The sequence below is a fragment of the Monodon monoceros genome, unplaced genomic scaffold (assembly GCF_005190385.1).
Source record: "Monodon monoceros isolate NGI ecotype Baffin Bay Population unplaced genomic scaffold, NGI_Narwhal_1 Super_Scaffold_10, whole genome shotgun sequence".
Lineage (NCBI taxonomy): Eukaryota > Metazoa > Chordata > Mammalia > Artiodactyla > Monodontidae > Monodon > Monodon monoceros.
Window position 1 is genome coordinate 55,503,767 of NW_021703766.1, and position 19,659 is coordinate 55,523,425.

The 19,659-nt window shown below is 43.2% G+C and overlaps 1 protein-coding gene across 1 annotated transcript; it reads left to right on the forward strand.

Annotated features, from left to right (window-relative positions):
- Positions 1 to 1,310: 1,310 nt before the first annotated feature.
- NLRP8 (NLR family pyrin domain containing 8) lies at positions 1,311 to 19,659 on the forward strand. The gene is made up of 9 exons (XM_029236433.1): positions 1,311 to 1,692; positions 2,935 to 3,009; positions 4,167 to 5,766; positions 6,833 to 7,003; positions 9,728 to 9,895; positions 12,690 to 12,845; positions 14,336 to 14,506; positions 16,216 to 16,386; positions 19,485 to 19,659. The coding sequence occupies exons 1-9, from the start codon at positions 1,311 to 1,313 to the stop codon at positions 19,657 to 19,659; spliced, it is 3,069 nt and encodes a 1,022-aa protein (XP_029092266.1).

Here is a 19,659-nt window from a genome sequence, read left to right on the forward strand (position 1 = left end):
GCTTGTTCTTCTGAATCTAAGAGGTAGGAGAGCAGATCCTTCACAAATTGGAAGCACCTGTGAGAATACGCCTTGTAGCCCAATTCCTCTGACCCAGGATGCTAAATGCTTTCAAATCTGTGCCATGGAGAAGAATGATAACGCACCAGCCCCAGCCAATGGGAAGGGAGGATGCACGTTGCCCAGAACCCCAGAGCCTATTAAGGTGGAAAGTGGGGCAGACCAAGTGCTTTTTCCTTCTGCCTTGGGAGGTGTTTGTGACAGGAAGGAGACAGGCAGCCTCACGCCCTTCAGCGGTGAGTGGTGGTGTTGTTTTCCTCTCTCTTCCGCCTCCTATTTTTCCACATCACTTTCTTACGGTTACTACACCAGATACTTGAGTTCACCAGGTCCAGTTGGGCTCAGCTCGTTCTTTTTCCAGTTCCCTGAGGTGTAAAGTTAGGTTGTTTATTTGAGACCTTTCTTTTCTCTTAAGGTAGACTTTTTCTTTTTGCTCAAATATCAGCATAACAGAATCAAGAGTGGAGGTGAAGGTTAAGTCGCGTGGCTACTTCAGAGGTGGTCGTCATCCACAGGGAGCTTGCAATTCTCCAAAACTACTGCAGTGAATTGAAGGAGATAAAACTTTGAGTCAGTGCCCAATACATGATGACTTAAGTATCCAGGAAGTTCTCGGGTGATGGAGATGAGAATTAACAGATGATAATAATAAAAAAGATAACTCAGAGAAGCAATAGGATAGGAGTAGTAGGTAGGCCAAGGCGAAAGCCCCACTCCCCCTAGTGAATTCATTCTTTTCTCCTCCACATTCCACTTTTTACACACAATAGAAGGAAGCCCCGAGTAATTGTTAGCTATGATGAACCAGGCACTGTCTTAAATGTACTCTTTGACAATCCTCACAACCCCAAGAGCACATATGATAAGATCCCGGTATCAGAGATGAGAAAAGAGGCACAAAGAGGCTCTGCAATTTTCCCAAAGTCACCTTGCTAATAAGTGGCATAGAGAATTAGAAACTACAAAGTGGTTTTGAGTCTAAACACTGAGCCTACAAAGTGGTTTTGAGTCTAAACACTGAGCCCCAATAGTGGAGGGGCTCCCAGGTCTTTCAGAGAATCTTGGAGGAAGGGAGGGGAAGAGGATATCCAGCACATGGTATGCTCCATCAAGTATGGATTACATAAATCTGTCCCCTGGGGTGGTGTTCTCACGTCCCTATAACTTCATGTCTCCCCAGGTCGCGTCTCTTCTCTCTTCCAACTGGTCTTCGTTATCGCTGGCGCTGAGGCCCTCGGCCTCGGGTACAGATGAGTGACGTGAGCTGGGATTCTGACTCTTCCCCCCGCTCTTCCTCATCTCCTTCCCCCCCTCCTTCCTCCGCTCACTCGCTTTCTTTCTTCCCATCCTCTTCCTCCTCCGCTTTGCCTTTCAAAGACGGAGTCATGCTGTACATGGTCTATTTAAGCAAGGAGAATCTACAGAGGTTCAAGCAGCTTTTAGTGGAAGAGAGCCCCAGACCTGGCTCTCTCCAGATCAGCTGGGACCAGCTAAAAACAGCCCGGTGGGCGGAGGTGGTTCACCTCCTAATCGAGTCCTTCCCTGGACGCCTCGCTTGGGAGGTGACTCACGACATCTTCGCCAAGATGGACCAGGCAGAACTGTGTCTTCGGGTACAGATGGAGCTGAATGGTGAGTGAGAATCTGGTATACAAGATGGGGTTGGGCTTGGGTGCTACAGAACTAAACGCTTCACTAGCTTCTCCTATGTAGATACACTATATTTATACTTTACTATCTTATACATCTAAATATGCACATACATAGATATATACACATATAGCACATACATAAATGTATATTAAAGCGTTTTTTTATTTCTGTCGATTATGGTTTTATTTTTTAATTTGGAAATTGGCTCCCTTTTTCATTGAAGTATAGTTGATTTACACGGTTGGGTTAGTTTCAGGTGTACAGCACAGTGATTCGTATATATATATATATATATATATATATATATATATATATATATTCTTTTACAGATTCTTTTCCATTATAGCTTATTACAAAATATTGAGTAGAGTTCCCTGTGCTATACAGTAGGATCTTGTTGTTTATTTTATTATTTTTTAAGTTTTTATTGGAGTATAGTTGATTTACAGTGTTGTTAGTTTCAGTTTCAGGTGTTAGTACAGCAAAGTGAGTCAGTTATACATATACATATACCCACTCTCTTTTAGATTCTTTTCCCATATAGACCATTACAGAGTACTGAGTAGAGTTCCCTGTGCTATACAGTAGGTCCTTATTAGTTATCTATTTTATATATAGTAGTGTGTGTATGTTGATCCCAATCTCCCAATTTATCCCTCCTCATACCTTTTCCCTTTGGTAACCATAAGTTTGCTTTCTGTGTGTGGGGGTCTATTCCTGTTTTGTAAATAAGTTCATTTGTATCATTTTCTGGATTCCACATATCTCTAATTCCATCCATGTTGCTGCAAATGGCATTATTTCATTCTTTCTTAGGGCTGAGTACTATTCCATTGTATGTATGTACCACATCTTTTTTACCCATTCATCTGTCGATGGACATTTAGGTTGCTTCCTAAATGCACATAGATGTATATTAAAGTGTTTATGTGTTTTACATATGTGTGTGTGTGTGAGTGCAGTGTTTGGCTGGGCTGTACATTTATATGTTATTAAACACCCTCCTCAGGACCTTCTGACACACCACCATTTTCACACTTCCTAACATCAAGATGGGAGGTCTAGGTAATCTTCTTCTCCCTGAACTAAGGTGGTGAGAGAATGAGACTCGTGAATGACGTGGCTGCCGCTATCCTAAAAGGTCCCGTTACCTCCATGTTGCTCTCCCTGTTCTGTCCACCTTATCATTCCAATGAGGGGCTCTTTGTTTGTCTGTTCCAGACATTTTACCTAACTTGGAACCAGAGGCCTTGAACCCAAGAGAAACACAAATGAACTTGGAGGAAGATGAGGCTGGTATGTGCTGGCCCTGTGCAGATTCTGGTGGAAAACAGGCTATGGGTGGGGATGAGAAGCCCAGTCCCCAAGGCAAGGCAGGTTGTAAATGCGTATGCCTAGTGTCCCTTCTGTGAATCAGAACTTCAGAAAAGAGAGCAGCTGTGCACTCACCTAAGCGGGAAGTCCGGCCACCGACCCAGCTGGATGCAGGGGCTCAGCCTACATCCTCGAGACATCACTCTCTCCCTCCTTCCATTGGATTCAGTCTTGAGTGGTCCCTCCTCTGCACACTGGCCGTTTCTGCCACCAGCTGCCCTTAGCAACACCAGCAGGAAAACAGAGTGCTTATTTCTCATTTGTCCAACACAAGTCCTGGAGCTCACTCCCCTGAATGAACTGAGACCATGAGCTCCTCGATGAATGATGTGGTGAAATGCTCTGGCAGGTGGACACTGGCTTATGTGCTTATGAGACAGCTTGATGGTAGGTCCAGCCACTGTCCAAAGTAACGGTCAGAGAGTGCGAAGGGGGCAGTTCTCCAAAAAATTTAGGGTGCTGTTGCCAGGCTAGGAATGGTCAGCAGATAGGCAAACACAGCAGTTATCTTAATCCATCCCTCCTTCCCCTACTCCATTATCCTGGACCATCAAAGTAGGATTCTAGGGAACTCCCTGGGGGTCCAGTGATTAGGACTCGGCGCTTTTCACTACTGAGGGCCCAGGTTCCATCCTTGGTTGGGGAAGCTAAGATTCCACAAGCCGTGTGATGCAGCCAAAATAAAATTTTAAAAATATATTTTTTAATTTAAAAAATACAAATAACATAGGTAAAGCTACCCCAGCCATCTTCTGAGAATTAAGAAGTAGGAAGAAGGGACCAAAAGAACTGCGGTGCCAATAGAAGCTATGGGGTCACTGAACCAATTTCAAGAACTTTATAACCACCCCCCACTTCTTATGTAAAGAGCAGTTCTTGCTTTGTCTAAGCCACTTCAAGTTGTCTGTTCTGTTCCTTGCAGCTTCTTAATTGATGCCCTGCTCTCCGGAAACGTGCGTGATTGATGCACTGTGTCCTGGAGCTGGATGTGGACGTCAAGCCTCGTTTTCTGGTTGTTCAGTTAGTTCTCACAAACAACTGATGCTGTACCCTGTATCTCTCCCTTCTCATTCATCCAGATAAATTACGGGAGTACAGACTACACTTGATGAATGAATATTCGACCCTATGGAACAGCACCACTTGGCCTGGGAACCACATGGACTTCTTTTACCAAGACCTACACAGAGAAGAGACATTCTTACCCTGTCTACTTCTTCCCAGAAAACCTCAAGGAAGACAGCCCAAGACTGTGGTTCTTCAGGGGGTCGCCGGGGTTGGAAAAACAAGCCTGGCCAAAAAAGTGATGTTAGAATGGGCAGAAAACAAGTTCTATGCCCACAAGCTCTGGAACGCTTTCTACTTCCATTGCCAGGAGATGGACCAGTTGGACGAGCAGAGCTTCGCTGAGCTCATTGCACGCAAGTTGTCCGGGTCTCGGGCTCTGGCGTCCAAGATCATATCCAAAGCAGACCAGCTTCTGCTCTTCTTTGATGGTTTTGAGGAACTAACCTCAACCCTCATAGATAGGCCAGAGGACCTGAGTGAAGACTGGAGCCAGAAGGTGCCCTGGTCTGTCCTCCTGACCAGTTTGCTGAGCAAAAGAATGCTTCCTGGGGCCACGCTGATCATCTTCCTGAGGTTCACCTCTTGGAAGAACTTGAATCCCTTTCTGAAATGCCCGTCTCTGATAACCCTTACAGGGTTTAGTGTGCCTGAGAGATCCAGGTATTTCAGGACGTACTTCAGAAACAAGAGCGAAGCCGATGAAGCCTTGAGTTTTGTCATGGGAAACACGATTCTCTTCTCCATGTGCCAGGTCCCTGTCATCTGCTGGATGGTATGTTCTTGTCTGAAACAGCAGATGGAGAGAGGAGCAAATCTCCTGCACACATTTCCAAACGCCACAGCTGTATTCGTCTACTTTCTTTCCAGCTTGTTTCCAACCAGGGTTAGAGACCTTTTCAATAAGACTCACCAAGAACAATTGAAAGGTCTGTGCTCCTTGGCCGCAGAGGGTATGTGGGAAAGGAGATGGGTGTTTAATAAGAGAGATCTCAATCTGGCCAGACTGGATGAAACAGACATCGAGATTTTTCTCAGCGCGAATATTTTTCGAAGGGTGGTGGGCAACAAAGACCTTTATGCCTTTGCCCACTTGAGCTTCCAGGAATTTTTTGCTGCCTTGTTGTATGTTCTCTGCTTCCCACGAAGACTCAGAAATTTCCATGTGTTGGACCGGTTCCATGTCCTACGTCTGATAGCACATCCCGGAAGAAAGAGAAACCATCTCACCCAGATGGCACTTTTTTTATTTGGCCTTTTAAATGACACGTGCGCTCTAGCCGTGGAGCAGGTGTTCGGATGCAAGGTGTCCTTGGGCAACAAGAAGAAATTGCTGAAAGTCGCAGTCGAGCCACATGAATGTGATCCACCAACCCCACACCACGGGGTCCCACAGCTATTCAACTGTCTGCATGAAATCCGGGAGGAGGTATTTGTGAGTCAGATCCTAAACAACTATCGTAAAGCTACTTTGGTCATCAGCAGAAGTAAAGACGTGCAAGTGTCTGCCTTTTGCCTCAAGTTCTGTCGACGTTTGCAGGAGTTAGAGCTGACTATCACCCTGATCATCACCAAAGCGAGCAGGCTCTACCCGGATCCCCTTCCTGCCTCTGGGTAAGTGCACCCATCTCTCCCTTGGTAGATTCACGGTCCTATCGGGGACCTTGCCTACCATCTCCTGGGCATCTAGGGCAACCACCTCCGTCTTGAGGGGATCCCTTGCACATGGGACTTTCAGTCTTAAAAACAGAACACAACGTAAAATAGGTAGCAAGTAGGACGCAGCCGCATAGCACAGAGAGATCAGCTCGGTGCTTTGTGACCACATAGAGGGGTGGGATAGGGAGAATGGGAGGGAGACGAAAGAGGGAGGAGATATGGGGCATATGTATATGAATAGCTGATTCACTTTATTATACAGCAGCAACTAACTCACAATTGTAAAGCAATTATACTCCAATAAAGATGTTAAAAAAAAACCAAAAACAAACAGAAGGTGTTCCTGGGGTGCCGATTTCCATGCTAAAACTGGGAGAATCCTGGAAAAAAACAAGATGAGTGGTTCACCTACCTTGCCTCTATGCTACACACCCTCTTTCCCATGTATGTGGGGACTCTGTTTCATCTATCACCCCAATTCTGTATATCATAAGCCTTTAAGTCTCTAAGGAAGTGCTGTCCAACGAGACTTCCTATGATGGGGAAGAATGAAGGAGAAAATTCGAGGTGTTCCCGGAGCCAAAGACACTACGTGCAGATCCTTCTCTGGGTTTTGGATTCTGGCTCACCGTGCCCCTCCCCCACCCCCCAAAAAGAAAGAATAATTTTCCCTTATTCTGTTCCTATATAGAGTTTTTTCTTTTTAGTAACAATTTCATAAGCACAGAGTAAGATATGGATGATATTTTGCATCCTAATCTCTGCCCTCATATAAATCCTAAGTGATTAAAAAGCAACTCCTTTTTTCCCTAAGTCATAGGACAATATAAGTGAGGCCACGAGTCTCCCTGGAATGAAATGAAAAATCCTGAAACAGTTCTGCTGGGCATCTTCTTAAATGAGGGCATCTTTTGAAAGTCACAAAGGGGTCTGTGACCATAAGGAAGCCCTGGGTTTGCTAGTAGGTTTTCTCAAGCTTAATCTCTAACGATGAGCCCTTTTCTCTTTTTCTCCCACACAGACCAGAGGGCAGTGATAGGTGTTATCTCTGGTGGCAAGACTTCTGCTCTGTGTTTAGGACACATGAGAGTTTGGAAGTCCTGGCTGTGACAAACAGCACTATGGATCCTGATTCGGTGAAGGTCCTTTCTACAGCACTGAAACATCCACACTGTAAACTCCAAAAACTGATGTGAGTATAAAACAAATCCTAGTTGGAAGGAATTCCATGGAAACAGTCTGTTTCCCTCTCTGCTCACACTAGATGTGCTCAAGGCATCCACGTCCATAGGTTTTTTTCCTAGTCTTACTGAGATATAACTGACATATAACACTGTAGGTTTAAGTTTTACAGCATAATGACTTGCAAATATAATATATTTTGCTCTTAATATATTGCAAAATGACGAGCGCAGTAAGTTTAGTTACCATCCATCACCTCATACAGTTACCAAAATGTTCTTTCCTAGTGATTGAATGGTCTACTCTCTTAGCATCTTTCAAATCTACCACACAGCATTGTTAACTACAGTCACCCCAGCACTTATTTGTCTTATAATTGGAAGCTTGTACCTTCTGACCACCTTCGCTCAATTCCCCCACCCCCGCCTCTGACAACCATAAATCTGATCTCTTTTTCTATGAGTTTCGTTATTTTTTAGATTCCACGTGTAAGTGAGGTCGTTTTTCTAAAGAAGACATACAGATGGCCAACAGGCTCATGAAAAGAGGCTCAACATCACTAAACATTAGAGGAATGCAGATGAAAAACACAATGACATATCACCTCACACCTGTCATCAAAAACACAAGAGATAGTAAGTGTTGGTGAGGATGCAGAGAAAAGAGAACTCCAGTGCACTGTTGGTGAAAACATGAATTGGCGGCCACTGTGGAAAATGGCATGGAGGTTCCTCAAAAAACTAAAACTCCTAGTTGTTTTTACTGCCTGAATGGTGATGTGCTAAGCCGGTACTTAGTATGGTGTACCACTGCATCCCTTTGGGGTAAGTACTGTTATCCTGATTTTTTTAAAGGGAGAACCAGAGAGGTTAAGTGACTTGTCTGAGATCACACAGCTAGTAAGCTTTGGGGAACGCTCCCCATCTCAGGTGGTCTGAGGCTCGCCTCCTCCATCGCCACACCACACTTCTGTGATGAATCACGCTTAGCAGGCCCCTGCGTGTCACAGGTCAAGATTTCCATGAAGGAGGGAAGAAGGTGAGCCAGATCCAGTTGCAGTTTGGCGGGCTCTACGAAATGAAAAGTGCATGTACACCTTGACCCCAAGGTCCACTTTTTAAAATCCACCCAAGGTAAATACATATGCACAGACTCGGAGGAATGGTTGAGAACATCACTGCAACATTATCTTCAATAGCAAAAAATGTACAGACATTTATGTAGCACTCACCCTCTGCTGGGCTGTCTTAGGTCCAGCATTACATTTCAGTGCTCTTAAAACTCACAGCCATCCTAAAGAAGTAGGTATTTCATGAGGAAGCTAGGGCACGAGGTTACACAGCTGGTATGTAATTGGAATACAGATTTAAACTCCAGAATCAGTTCTCTTAGCTATTACCTTATACACCCTCTCCCTATGGTTTTTAAAACCCAGAAACTCAATACTTCATCAAAATTCCTTGAAATAGCCCACTTGACCAGTATCTGACCTATTTTCTCTCCTGTTATTGTAATGATTATCATTAACTCCCATTGTTTTAAAAAGATTATTTTGACGTGGACCAATTCTTTAAAAACATTTATTGAATTTATTACACTATTGTTTCTGTTTTATGTTTTGCTTTTCTGGCCGCAAGGCATGTGGGAATCTTAGCTCCCGGACCAAAGGTCGAACCCACGCCCCCTGCATTGGAAGGCGAAATCTTAACCCCTGGACCACCCGGGAAGTCCCTAGCTCCCATTTTTTGAGTGCCTTCCTTTCTACATCAAGCCCTATGCATAACCTCTTACAGGCATCACTTGTGTTAATTCTCACGAACGTCCTAAGTGGAGAATGTCATGAGCTTTCTCGAGTATGTGAAATGAATCTCGGGGAGATTAAGTGACTCACGTAAGGTCGTCCAACTAGGAGGCTGAGCTGAGAAGAGAATCCAGTTTGGAGCCTTGGGCTGCACAGAAAGGGGCCTCATGCATTTATGGACTGATTGAACGAAGAAGAACTAATTAGCGAATGGGGAAATGTTGGTCAAAATGTACTATAGGCTTCCCTGGTGGCGCAGTGGTTGAGAGTCCGCCTGCCGATGCAGGGGACACAGGTTCGTGTCCCGGTCTGGGAAGATCCAACATGCCGCAAAGCGGCTGGGCCCGTGAGCCATGGCCTCTGAGCCTGCGCGTCAGGAGCCTGTGCTCCGCAACGGGAGAGGCCACAACAGCGACAGGCCCTCGTACCGCAAAAAAAAAAAAGTACTATAAACTCCTAGTTAAACATTGAATACTTTCTGGGGATCTAATGCACAGCATGGTGACTGTAGTTAACAATACTGTATGGTATACTTGAAAGTTGCTAAGAAAATAGATCTTCAATGTCCTCACCCCAAAAAAGAAATGGTAAGTATGTGACCAGATGGAGGCGGTTAGCTGATGCTCAAGTGGTAGTCATTTTGCAATATGTAAGTGCATCAAATCAACAAGTGATGTACACTAAACTGATACATTGTTATCTGTATCATCTCAACAAAGCTGGAGGGGAAAAAAAACTAATTAGCCACCTTGATTGTGGTGATGGTTTCATGGGTGTATGAACACATCCAAACTCATGAAATTGGGTGCATTAGGTATATGATAGACGCACTTTTTTTGGTGTGTCGATTATACCTCGATAAAGCTGTTCAAGAAAAAAGAGCTGATGGGCTGATGCGAGCCTATGATAACCGGACACTGCTTACCTCTGCAGCTTTAGGCACGTGAGCCCCCTCGTGTTGAATGAAGACTTAATCAGGGTTTTGGTGGAAAACCAGTACCTGAGATACTTGGAAATACAAGACACGGAAGTGAGATGCCAGGTCATGGAGTTGCTGTGCAATGCCTTGAAACACCCCCAGTGTTTTCTACAGTGTCTGAGGTGAGACTGGGAGGGATGGAGAGAGAACCCTGGTACCCAGGCAGTCCGTTCGGGGGGGGGGGGTTACATGCTCAGCCTGCCTGACATCTTACTGCAATCAGTTGTCAGTTTCACTCAGCTTTTTTCTTTTATCAAAGTAGAGCTGATTTACAATATTGTGTTAGTTTCGGGTGTACAGCAAAGTGATTCAGTTATACATATATATATTTTTAATAAATTTATTTATTTATTTTTGGCTGAGTTGGGTGTTTGTTGCAGTGCGCGGGCTTCTCATTGCGGTGGCTGCTCTTGTGGCAGGGCACGGGCTCTAGGCGTGCGGGCTTCAGTAGTTGTGGCTCTCGGGCTCTAGAGCGCCGGCTCAGCAGTTGTGGCATATGGGCTTAGTTGCTCTGTGGCATGTGGGATCTTCCTGGACCAGGGCTCTAACCCGTGTCCCCTGCATTGGCAGGCAGGATTCTTAAGCGCTGGGTCACCAGGGAAGCCCTCCATATATATTTTTTTAACATCTTTATTGGAGTATAATTGCTTTACATTGTTGTGTTATACATATATTTTTGCAGATGCTCATCCATTATAGGTTATTGTGAGATATTGAATATAGTTCCCTGTGCTCTACAGTAAACCCTTATTGTTTATATATTTTATATATAATGGTGTATATCTGTTAATCCTAAACTCCTAATTTATCCCTCTCCCCACCCCTTTCCCCTTTGGTAACCATAAGTTTATTTTCTATGCCTGTGAGTTTGTTTCTCTTTCATAAATAAATTTATTTATATTATGTTTTAGATTCCAATATAAGTGATATCAAAATATTTGTCGTTAAATCACTTCACTCAGTATGATAATCTCTGGGTCTATCCATGTTGCCGTGAATGGTAATATTTCATTATTTTTTATGGCTGTTCACTCAGATATTTTTTAAGGTGACAATTTCATATATGTATGCACTGTGAAATGATTGCCACAGTCAGGCTACATAACCCATGTGCCACCTCACAAAGCCACCATCTGAACACTTGAGATCAACTCTCTTAGCAAACGTCAAGTATACACTACAGTCTTGTTAACCATCGTCACCATGATGTACATTAGGTCTCCAGAAGTTATTCATCTTATAACTGGAAGTTTGTGCCCTTTGACCATCATTTCCCCCACCCCAGCCCCTGCAACCACCATTCTACCCTCTGGTTCTAAGTTTCACTCAGCTTGAAAACTACAATTTGATGTCCCAGGTGTGTCTGAGATAGAGAAACCATAGCCTTAGGGGTGAGCTTGGGCCAGCCCACCCTGGCTTGCAAGAGCTGATTGTTAAACATTCAGGAATTTGGTGAGGGTTGTTAAACAGCATTATTAAAAAACTAACTCACATAAACTTAGTATCGAATAAATTATATTAAAAAACAAAGGTAATAGTTAAAACTCATTACTTCCTGATTTTTCTTACTATATTATTATCGGTGTCAGCGTTCAGCAAACCTTTTCTATGAAGGGCCAGGCAAGGAATATTTTTAACTTTGCAAGACGTACAGTCTCTGTCAAGACTGTCCAACTCTGCTATAACATCTGAATTAAATAGTGGTGACAGAGTGCTAAAATATCCATTGCCAATATGCAAATGAATAGGCATGGTTGTGTTCCAATAAAACTTTATTATGATCAATAATTATGTATTCATAGAGTTCATCAATAACTTTAATGATTTATTATCAATTGTATTATTAACTGTAATAATTATATAATTTACTAGTGATTTTATTTATGTATGAACACTGCAATTTGAATTTCATTTAATTTTCAAGTGTCACAAAATATTCTTTAACTATTAAAAAAAATTTTAGGGATTTCCCTGGTGGTGCAGTGGTTAAGAATCTGCCTGCCAATGCAGGGGCCATGAGTTCGAGCCCTGGTCCGGGAAGATCCCACATGTCACAGAGCAACTAAGCCCGTGCGCCACAACTACTGAGCCTGCGCTCTAGAGCCCGCGAGCCACAACTACTGAGTCCGTGCGCCTTAGAACCTATGCTCCACAACAAGAGAAGCCACCGCAATGAGAAGCCCGAGCACTGCAACAAAGAGTAACCCCCTCTCGCTGCAGCTAGAGAAAGCCCGTGTGCAGCAACAAAGACCCAACACAGCCAAAAATAAATTTTAAGTTTTTTTTTTTTTTTTTTTTGCGGCACGCGGGCCTCTCACTGTTGTGGCCTCTCCTGTTGCGGAGCACAGGCTCCGGACGCGCAGGCTCACTGGCCATGGCTCACGGGCCCAGCCGCTCCGCGGCATGTGGGATCTTCCCGGACCGGGGTACGAACCTGCGTCCCCTGCATCGGCAGGCGGACTCTCAACCACTGCGCCACCAGGGAAGCCCAAATTTTAAAAAAAATTTTAGATCACTCAGTTCACAGGCTGTACAGGACCAGGTGGTAATGCAAATTTGGTCCACGGGCCATAGTTTGACTGAATCTCATTCTTTATCCTGAAAATGGTTTGCCCAATAAATGTTAAAAAGAAGTTGTGTTTCAGGGGCAGAATCAAGTCTCTGGTTTGGAATTAGAGCCCGACAGTTAGCCCATGCCAATTTGTCATGGCCCTGAGTGTGTATTATTTTCTATTGATTATTTGCAATTCAGACACTGAATTTGATGCGGGTTCACTCAGGCAAGATGGAAATCACCCCTCCAGTCACTCTTGGCTGAAGAACAAGGATGTGAGACAGTAGGTGAGGTCTAGGTGGCTATGTGGGTACCATTTTCCCCAGGAGCTAAGGTTCAGTGTTTTTGCGTGGCTTCTGTAGGTTGGAAGATTGCCCTTTCAGCCCGAGAAATTGGGCTGATCTCGCCAGGAATCTCAAAAACAATGTTCACCTGAAGACTCTAATGCTGAAACGTAGCTCCCTGGAGAGGTTTGAACCATGTCACCACCTGCCAGTGGCCCAACTGGAGAAGCTGTCGTAAGTCTTTTTGTGGTTGTCATGCTGTTGCCCAGTTGTTTGGTAGATTGAGTGTTTCTAGGAGAAAAACAGAAATGGGGGAATGTGTGTATAATGGAGCAAAATTAAGTCGTGATTGTTAATGACATAGATGGGGCAATGAAGTCTTGAGCTGAGAGAGAGACAGACAGAGAGACAGAGACAGAGAGACAGAACTACATAAAAGTACAAATTTGCACCTAATATCCTAGAATATATAACTATAATGAGCCTGATGTATCCATCATCCAGTTTTTGAAATAGAGCCTTAACCGTACTATTTTCCTTCCCCACTGATCATATCAATCCCCAAATCCATGACCCCCATGCCCCCATAGCCATCTTGAATTGGGTTGATCAGGCTCCTTATTTGTATTTACACTGATAATACTGTATATGGATCCTTAAACAGAGCACAGTTTTGCAGTGCTTTGAATTTCACATAAGTGGCCTCATTGAGCAATGTGTGCTTTTTCCAATCAACTGACATTTTAGTCTTCATCAGTGTTTAGTCGTTTCTATAGGCTGTTCCTCTTTGGTGCTGAATGATAACATTTGTATGAATGTGCAACAATTTAGGTGTCCATCTTACTTGCCACCGAGGGTTGAGCTATTAACACACACACACACACACACACACACTGACACACCGACATACACTAGTAGAATTGCCACATCATGGAGAGCATTCATCTTCAGTTCTACCAGGCTTGTTTCCAGACTGTTGGTACCAATTTGCAGTCCCACCAATGGTGTGTATGAAAGTTCCCCCAACTCCAAATTCTCATCCGACTCTTGTTACTGTTACTGCTTTTGCCAATCTGTTGAGCAGAAAATAACATGTTATTGTTTATTTATGACTCAAGTACCACTTTATTATTTTTTAATTGAAGTATAATTGAATTACAATATTATATGAGTTTCAGGTGTATGACACAGTGATCTGATATTTTTCTATGCTACAAAATGATCTCCATGATAAGTCTAGTTATCACCTGTCACCATACAAAGTTATTACAACATTAGATACCTTCTTGTTTACATTTGCACTTCCCTCACCACACATGAAAACGTTTTCAGGACCTTCCTATACATGTTAGTTTCTCTAATACGAGTGCCCGCTTCTGTCTTCAGTGCGTGTTTCTATCTTTCTTTACCTTGTGAGATGGTGTCTCTTCCCAGGTCACCTCCATATACGTTATTTACTGTTTAGTCATTGCTGGTCCCTTTCTCTTCCCTCTTCATCCCTCTCTGTAACTGTTTTCCTGATCCCCAATTGCTTCTCACATCAAAGTTCTATTCTCCCCCTTAAATCTGGGAAGCCCTAAGAGCTGGTAACAGAAGTAGGATGAGGCGTTTGCATTTAGAAGGAAAGCCCTGATTGAAATCTTCATCTCTCAGCACGAGACAAGGAAAATCCTGTCGCAGGCATGAATTAAATTGCACCCTGTCTGTGTGTGTCTCTCCCACAGGTTGGAGAACTGTGACCTCACGTCACTTTCCTGCAAAAGTCTTATCTCTTCTCTTGCGAGTAACAAGAATCTGACCCATTTGAGCTTGGCAAAAAATGCCTTGAAGGACGATGGGGCAAAACAGCTTTGGAATGCCTTGCAACGCTCTCAGTATCCTCTGCAGAGGCTGGTGTAAGTCCCCAAATGTCCTCTTTTTGGAACTCCCTGGAGTAGAATAGGGCAATGGAGAGCAACTGTGATATATGTGTCCATTTATGCAACATACTTATTAAGTGCCTACTGCATTTTAGGCATTGTGCTGATACTGGAAGAAAGCATAATGAAGAAGAAGGTGGTTATGATTTCAGTTTCAGAGGCAAATTATCTAGCGGCAGAGTTCTCAAACTGTGTGCCGAGGTACCCAGGGGTGAACTCAGAGAGGTGCTGCAGGATATTTTAAATGTAAGAGATACTGACATCTGTTCATCGCGGCAAGAACTATTAGCTTGAGATAGTTCTGTTCTAACATCCGGTTGTGCTACCTTCCTTTCAATGATGTCATATCTTTGCAAAGCTCCTTCTTTAGCAATTGCGATCACCAGAGCAAGTGCATTGCAAAAATGTTTTTTAACAGATTTTATTTTATTTTTTAAATTTTTTGGGCCATGCTGTGTGGCCTGTGGGATCTTAGTTTCCCTGACCAGGGATTGAATCCCGGGCCCTCGGCAGTGAAAGCGTGGAGTCCTAACCCGTGGACCCCCAGGGAATTCCACAGAGCAAAATTTAATGAAGTACAGGGGTGATGTGAAAAAAGTGAGATGCTAAGGAGGGCATAAATGGAGAAAGTTTGGGAACCTCTGATCCAATGTATTCCTCTAACTCCTAGAGTTTGGGAGTGAGCGTTATACCTCTGAGATCAGAATAATGTAATGTGACCTGGCTTTCTGCATAGAAGTGAGTCATGTATCAACCTCAGTGATATGGACCAGCATACATACTAAGTGATATCTTGTTTGGTGTTTATCTCACTCTATCCTGAATTCTTTAAATGACTTCCCCTAGGTATCAGGGCACATTGGCTGTCATTGACAGAAATTAAACTCAGACTGTCTTAAACCGTAAAGAAATTTGCTGGCTGGTAAAAGCAGAAATGCCAAACTGACACACAATATCCCCTGAACCCATTGAAGCTTTCAGGATCCCAAAAAGAAGCAGGAACTGGTGCAGCTGCTTCGGAAGACAGACGGGTATCTCCTCAAAAGGTTAAACAGAAACGTAACATGAGTCAGCAATTCTACTCCTTGGTATACATGCAAGAGAAATAAAAACAAAATCTGCACAAAAAATTGTACACGGATTTCCATAGCAGCATTATTTGTAGTAACAAAAAAGTGGGAAACAATCCAAGTGTCCAAAAGCTGATGAATGGATAAAGTGTGGTCTCTCCATATGATGGAATATTATTCAACCATAAAAAGCAACAAACTATATTAATACATGCTGCAAAGTGGATGAATCTTGAAAATATTATGCTAAATGAAAAAAGCCAATCACAAAACACCACATATAGTATGATTCTATTTATATTAAATGTCTAGAATAGGCAAATTGACAGGAAGAGAAATCAGATTAGTGGTTGCTAGAGCTGGGGTGTGTGGGGGAAGAAATTGGGAATGACTGCTAAAACGTACAGCGTTTTCCTTTTTGTGGTGATGAAAATGGTCTAGAATCATGGTAAATGTTGTGCAACTCTGTAAATATACTGAAAACCAATGGTGTGTACACTTCCAATGGGTGAACTATATGGCACGTTAATTATATCTTGATAAAGCTGTTATACCAAAAAAAAAAAAAAGGCGGGAAAGAAAGCTAAGGGTGTTTTTGTTGGTGTTTCTCTGCAGGCTGAGAAATTGTGCCTTGACCTCTGAGTGCTGTCCGGATATGGCTTCTGCTCTTGATAAAAATAAAAACCTGAGAAGTCTGGACCTTGGTTTTAACAGCCTGAAGGACGACGGGCTTATCCTGCTCTGTCAGGCCCTGATGAACCCTGACTCTGGCCTACAGATTCTTGAGTAAGTTGTCCCCGTTTCCTTCTTTGAGACCGAGTGTCTGTAAAATTCTTTTGGGGTAGAATGTGGGAATGTGTTTTGCACTTCTGGGGTGTTCCCTCCATTTGGTTGGAGGACTTGGAAACTTCAGAGCAGTGGTTCTCAAAGTACAGTCCTCAGACTAGGAACATTTTCATCAGGGAAGTTGTTAGAAAGGCAAATTCTTGCATCATTTGTCTCTCTGTGTCTGGTTTATGTCACTGAGCATAATGCCCTCAAGGTCCACCCATGTTGTCACAAACAGAATTTCATTCTTTTTATCGGCTGAGTAGTATTCCATTGTATGTATATGCCACATCTTCTTTATCCATTCATCTGTCGATGGGAATAGAGGTTGCTTCCGTGTCTTGGCTATTGTGAATAGTGCTGCTATGAACATGAGGGTGCAGGCATCTCTTCCATATCCTGGTTTCGATTCCTTTGGGTCCATTCCCAGAAGTGGGGTTGCTGGATCTTGTGGTGCCCTGAGGGTGGGGAACCCCCCAGTCTGTGCTTCACAAACACCTCCCATGATTCCTGTGAATGTTAGAGTTTAAGGACCATTGTTAAATTCTTCCATTCAATGAAAGATAAAGAAGAATTTGTTAATTTTAGACTAATACCTTAGATGGCGAGTCTTCCAAAATCAATGTTTATGCTTAGGGAATCTTTTTTTGTGTATATTTTTTCCTTCTCCTAAAGGTCTCTATCCTAACATGCATACTAGCCAAGGGATTCGAAAGAATTCATCCTATTTTTAATTGTTTTAGTGGTTACCCTAAATATTTAGAAAAGATTTATAGACATCTCTGATGACAAAGGTTGAAACTTTTTTTTGAGTTATTTTTTTTATTGGCGTATAGTTGATTTACAATGTTGTGTTAGTTTCAGATGTACAGCAAAGTGATTCAGTTATACATATACAACTTTTTTTTGCCTCTTTCCTACCTGCATTTTCTGTTCACTATTGGTATGATCTGGGTTCTAAGTCTAGATCACTTTTTTCACTCAGAAATGTTAGCTTTTATTTTTTATTGAAGTATAGTTGATTTATAATATTATATTAGTTTTAGGTGTACAGCATAGTGATTCTGTATTTTGATAGATTATACCCCCATTAAACATTATTATAAGATAATGGTTACAATCCCCTATGCTGTACAATATGTTCTTGTTGCTTATCTATTTTATACATGATAGTTTGTATCTCTTAATTCAGTACACCTAATTTGTCCCTCCCCTCTTCCCTCTCCCCTTTGGTAACCACCAGTTTGTTTTCTATGTCTCTGAGACTGCTTCTGATCTCGGAGAGGCAGCAGTGAGCGGTGGCGTGAAGCGAGATCTTAATTCCCTGCCCAGGGATTGAACCTGGGGAGCCTGGATGAAAACCAGGAATCCCAGCCACCACACCCGCCGGCTCTTGCCCCAGTGAAAAATGCATTTCTCAAGGAGGCAAAAAAAGAAACCTGTAGAACAGGTACAAAGTTTATTATTAGAGACATAGCACAGCAACAAGTGGGAGAGCACACAGAAACAGTTTGCTTAGTTAAGATAGAAGCAGGGCAGAGACGCACACCCGGAGAGCAAGGGTATGGGTGTCCTCCCTAATGAGGAGGAGACCTGTAAAGAGGCGGTTAAGTCATTCATATACGGCAGTTCTTCCGGGTCTTTGTTTACCTTTGGCCAGTTATCTGATTTCTTTTTCCACACCTGACCTTCCCTAGGACCCTCCCCAACTTGCATGTGCAACTTTTTTCCAAGATGGATTTCAGCCCAGAGGCCTATGGGAGGGCCTTAGCATCACATGTTGTGGGGTGGTGCCCCTCCTTTTTGACCCCCAAGGAGCCTTTCTGCACATGTGCAATGTCTCCCTTGCCCCAAGGATGGGAAATACGTAACCTCTTGATCTTTCAACAGAGTTTGTCCCACTCTGTCCCTGCCATAAAAATGTCCAGTGTCTAGTTATTTACCCTATTTCTGTTACTGGTTTTTATATCGAGGTGCAGATCTTGAAATATAGACAGGAATCTGGTCATAAATATGTAGTCCTGGAGTCCATTTGTCTCTTGCTTCAGGAAATGTAAACAGGGGGCTGATAATGAATGTCTGGCCTGGAACCCAACTTCTTCTCACCCAGGGAAGTGTAAACAGGAGGCCAGTTGTAAATGTCTAGCCTGGAGCCCATCTATCTCCTGCCTCACTTTTATTTTGCATATATACTCATTTGTGTTCTTTTTAATATTGCACATATAAGTGATATCACATAACTCTAGAGCATTTAAATCACAGTAGGTTACATCCTTAATTTCTAGGATTAGTCCTGATAATGGACTTCATTTTTGTTAATAATTACTCGAAGGGAGTTCTGGAGGTCACAATTCTTTTACTCCAGAAAGTTAGTCTTGGGTTGGTTTTTTTTTTTTAATTATTTATTTATTTATTTTATTTTGGCTGCGTTGGGTCTTCATTGCTGCTCACGGGCTTTCTCTAGTTGCGGCGAGCAGTGGCTACTCTTTGTTGCAGTGTGCAGGCTTCTCATTGCGGTGGCTTCTCTTGTTGCAGAGCATGGGCTCTCGGTGCATGGCTTCAGTAGTTGTGGCTCATGGGCTCTAGAGCACAGGCTCAGTAGTTGTGGCACATGGGCTTAGTTGCTCCACAGCATGTGGGATCTTCCCTGGCCAGGGATCGAACCCCTGCCCCTGCATTGGCAGGTGGATTCTTAACCACTGTGCCACCAGGGAAGTCCTACTACTGTATTTAAAATAATCAACAAGGACTTACTGTATAGCACAGAGAAATCTGCTTAATATTCTGTAATGACCTAAATGGGAAAAGAATTTGAAAAAGAATAGATACATGTATATGTACAACTGAATCCCTTTGCTGTATGTCTGAAACTAACACAACATTGTTAATCAACTATACTCCAAAATAAAATAACATTTTTGAAAAGAAAAATAAGCTCCTTGGAATGAAATGACTCATTCCGGTCAGTGTGATTTCCAGGCTGTGAGCAGCTAGGCTGGCTCAGCTCTCAGGTGAGGGATGTGGTGACTTTTCTGCTGCCTGTTTCTCTCCCACAGGCTGGACAAGTGCCTGTTCACCTCCGTCTGCTGCCGGGCCATGGCTTCTGTGCTCCTCAACAACCAAACTCTGAGATACCTGGACTTGAGCAAGAACGACATCGGGTTCGGGGGCATCCTCCACCTGCGTGAGGCCGTCAGGAAGAGGAAGTGGGGATCTGAGGTCTCTCTGTAA

Coding starts and splice junctions, on each gene's coding strand:
- NLRP8 (XM_029236433.1), top strand. CDS start 1,311: ATGAGTGACGTGAGCTGGGATTCTGACTCTTCCCCCCGCTCTTCCTCA. Junction 5,767..6,832: donor GATCCCCTTCCTGCCTCTGG/GTAAGTGCACCC, acceptor TCTCCCACACAG/ACCAGAGGGCAGTGATAGGT. Junction 9,896..12,689: donor TGTTTTCTACAGTGTCTGAG/GTGAGACTGGGA, acceptor TGGCTTCTGTAG/GTTGGAAGATTGCCCTTTCA.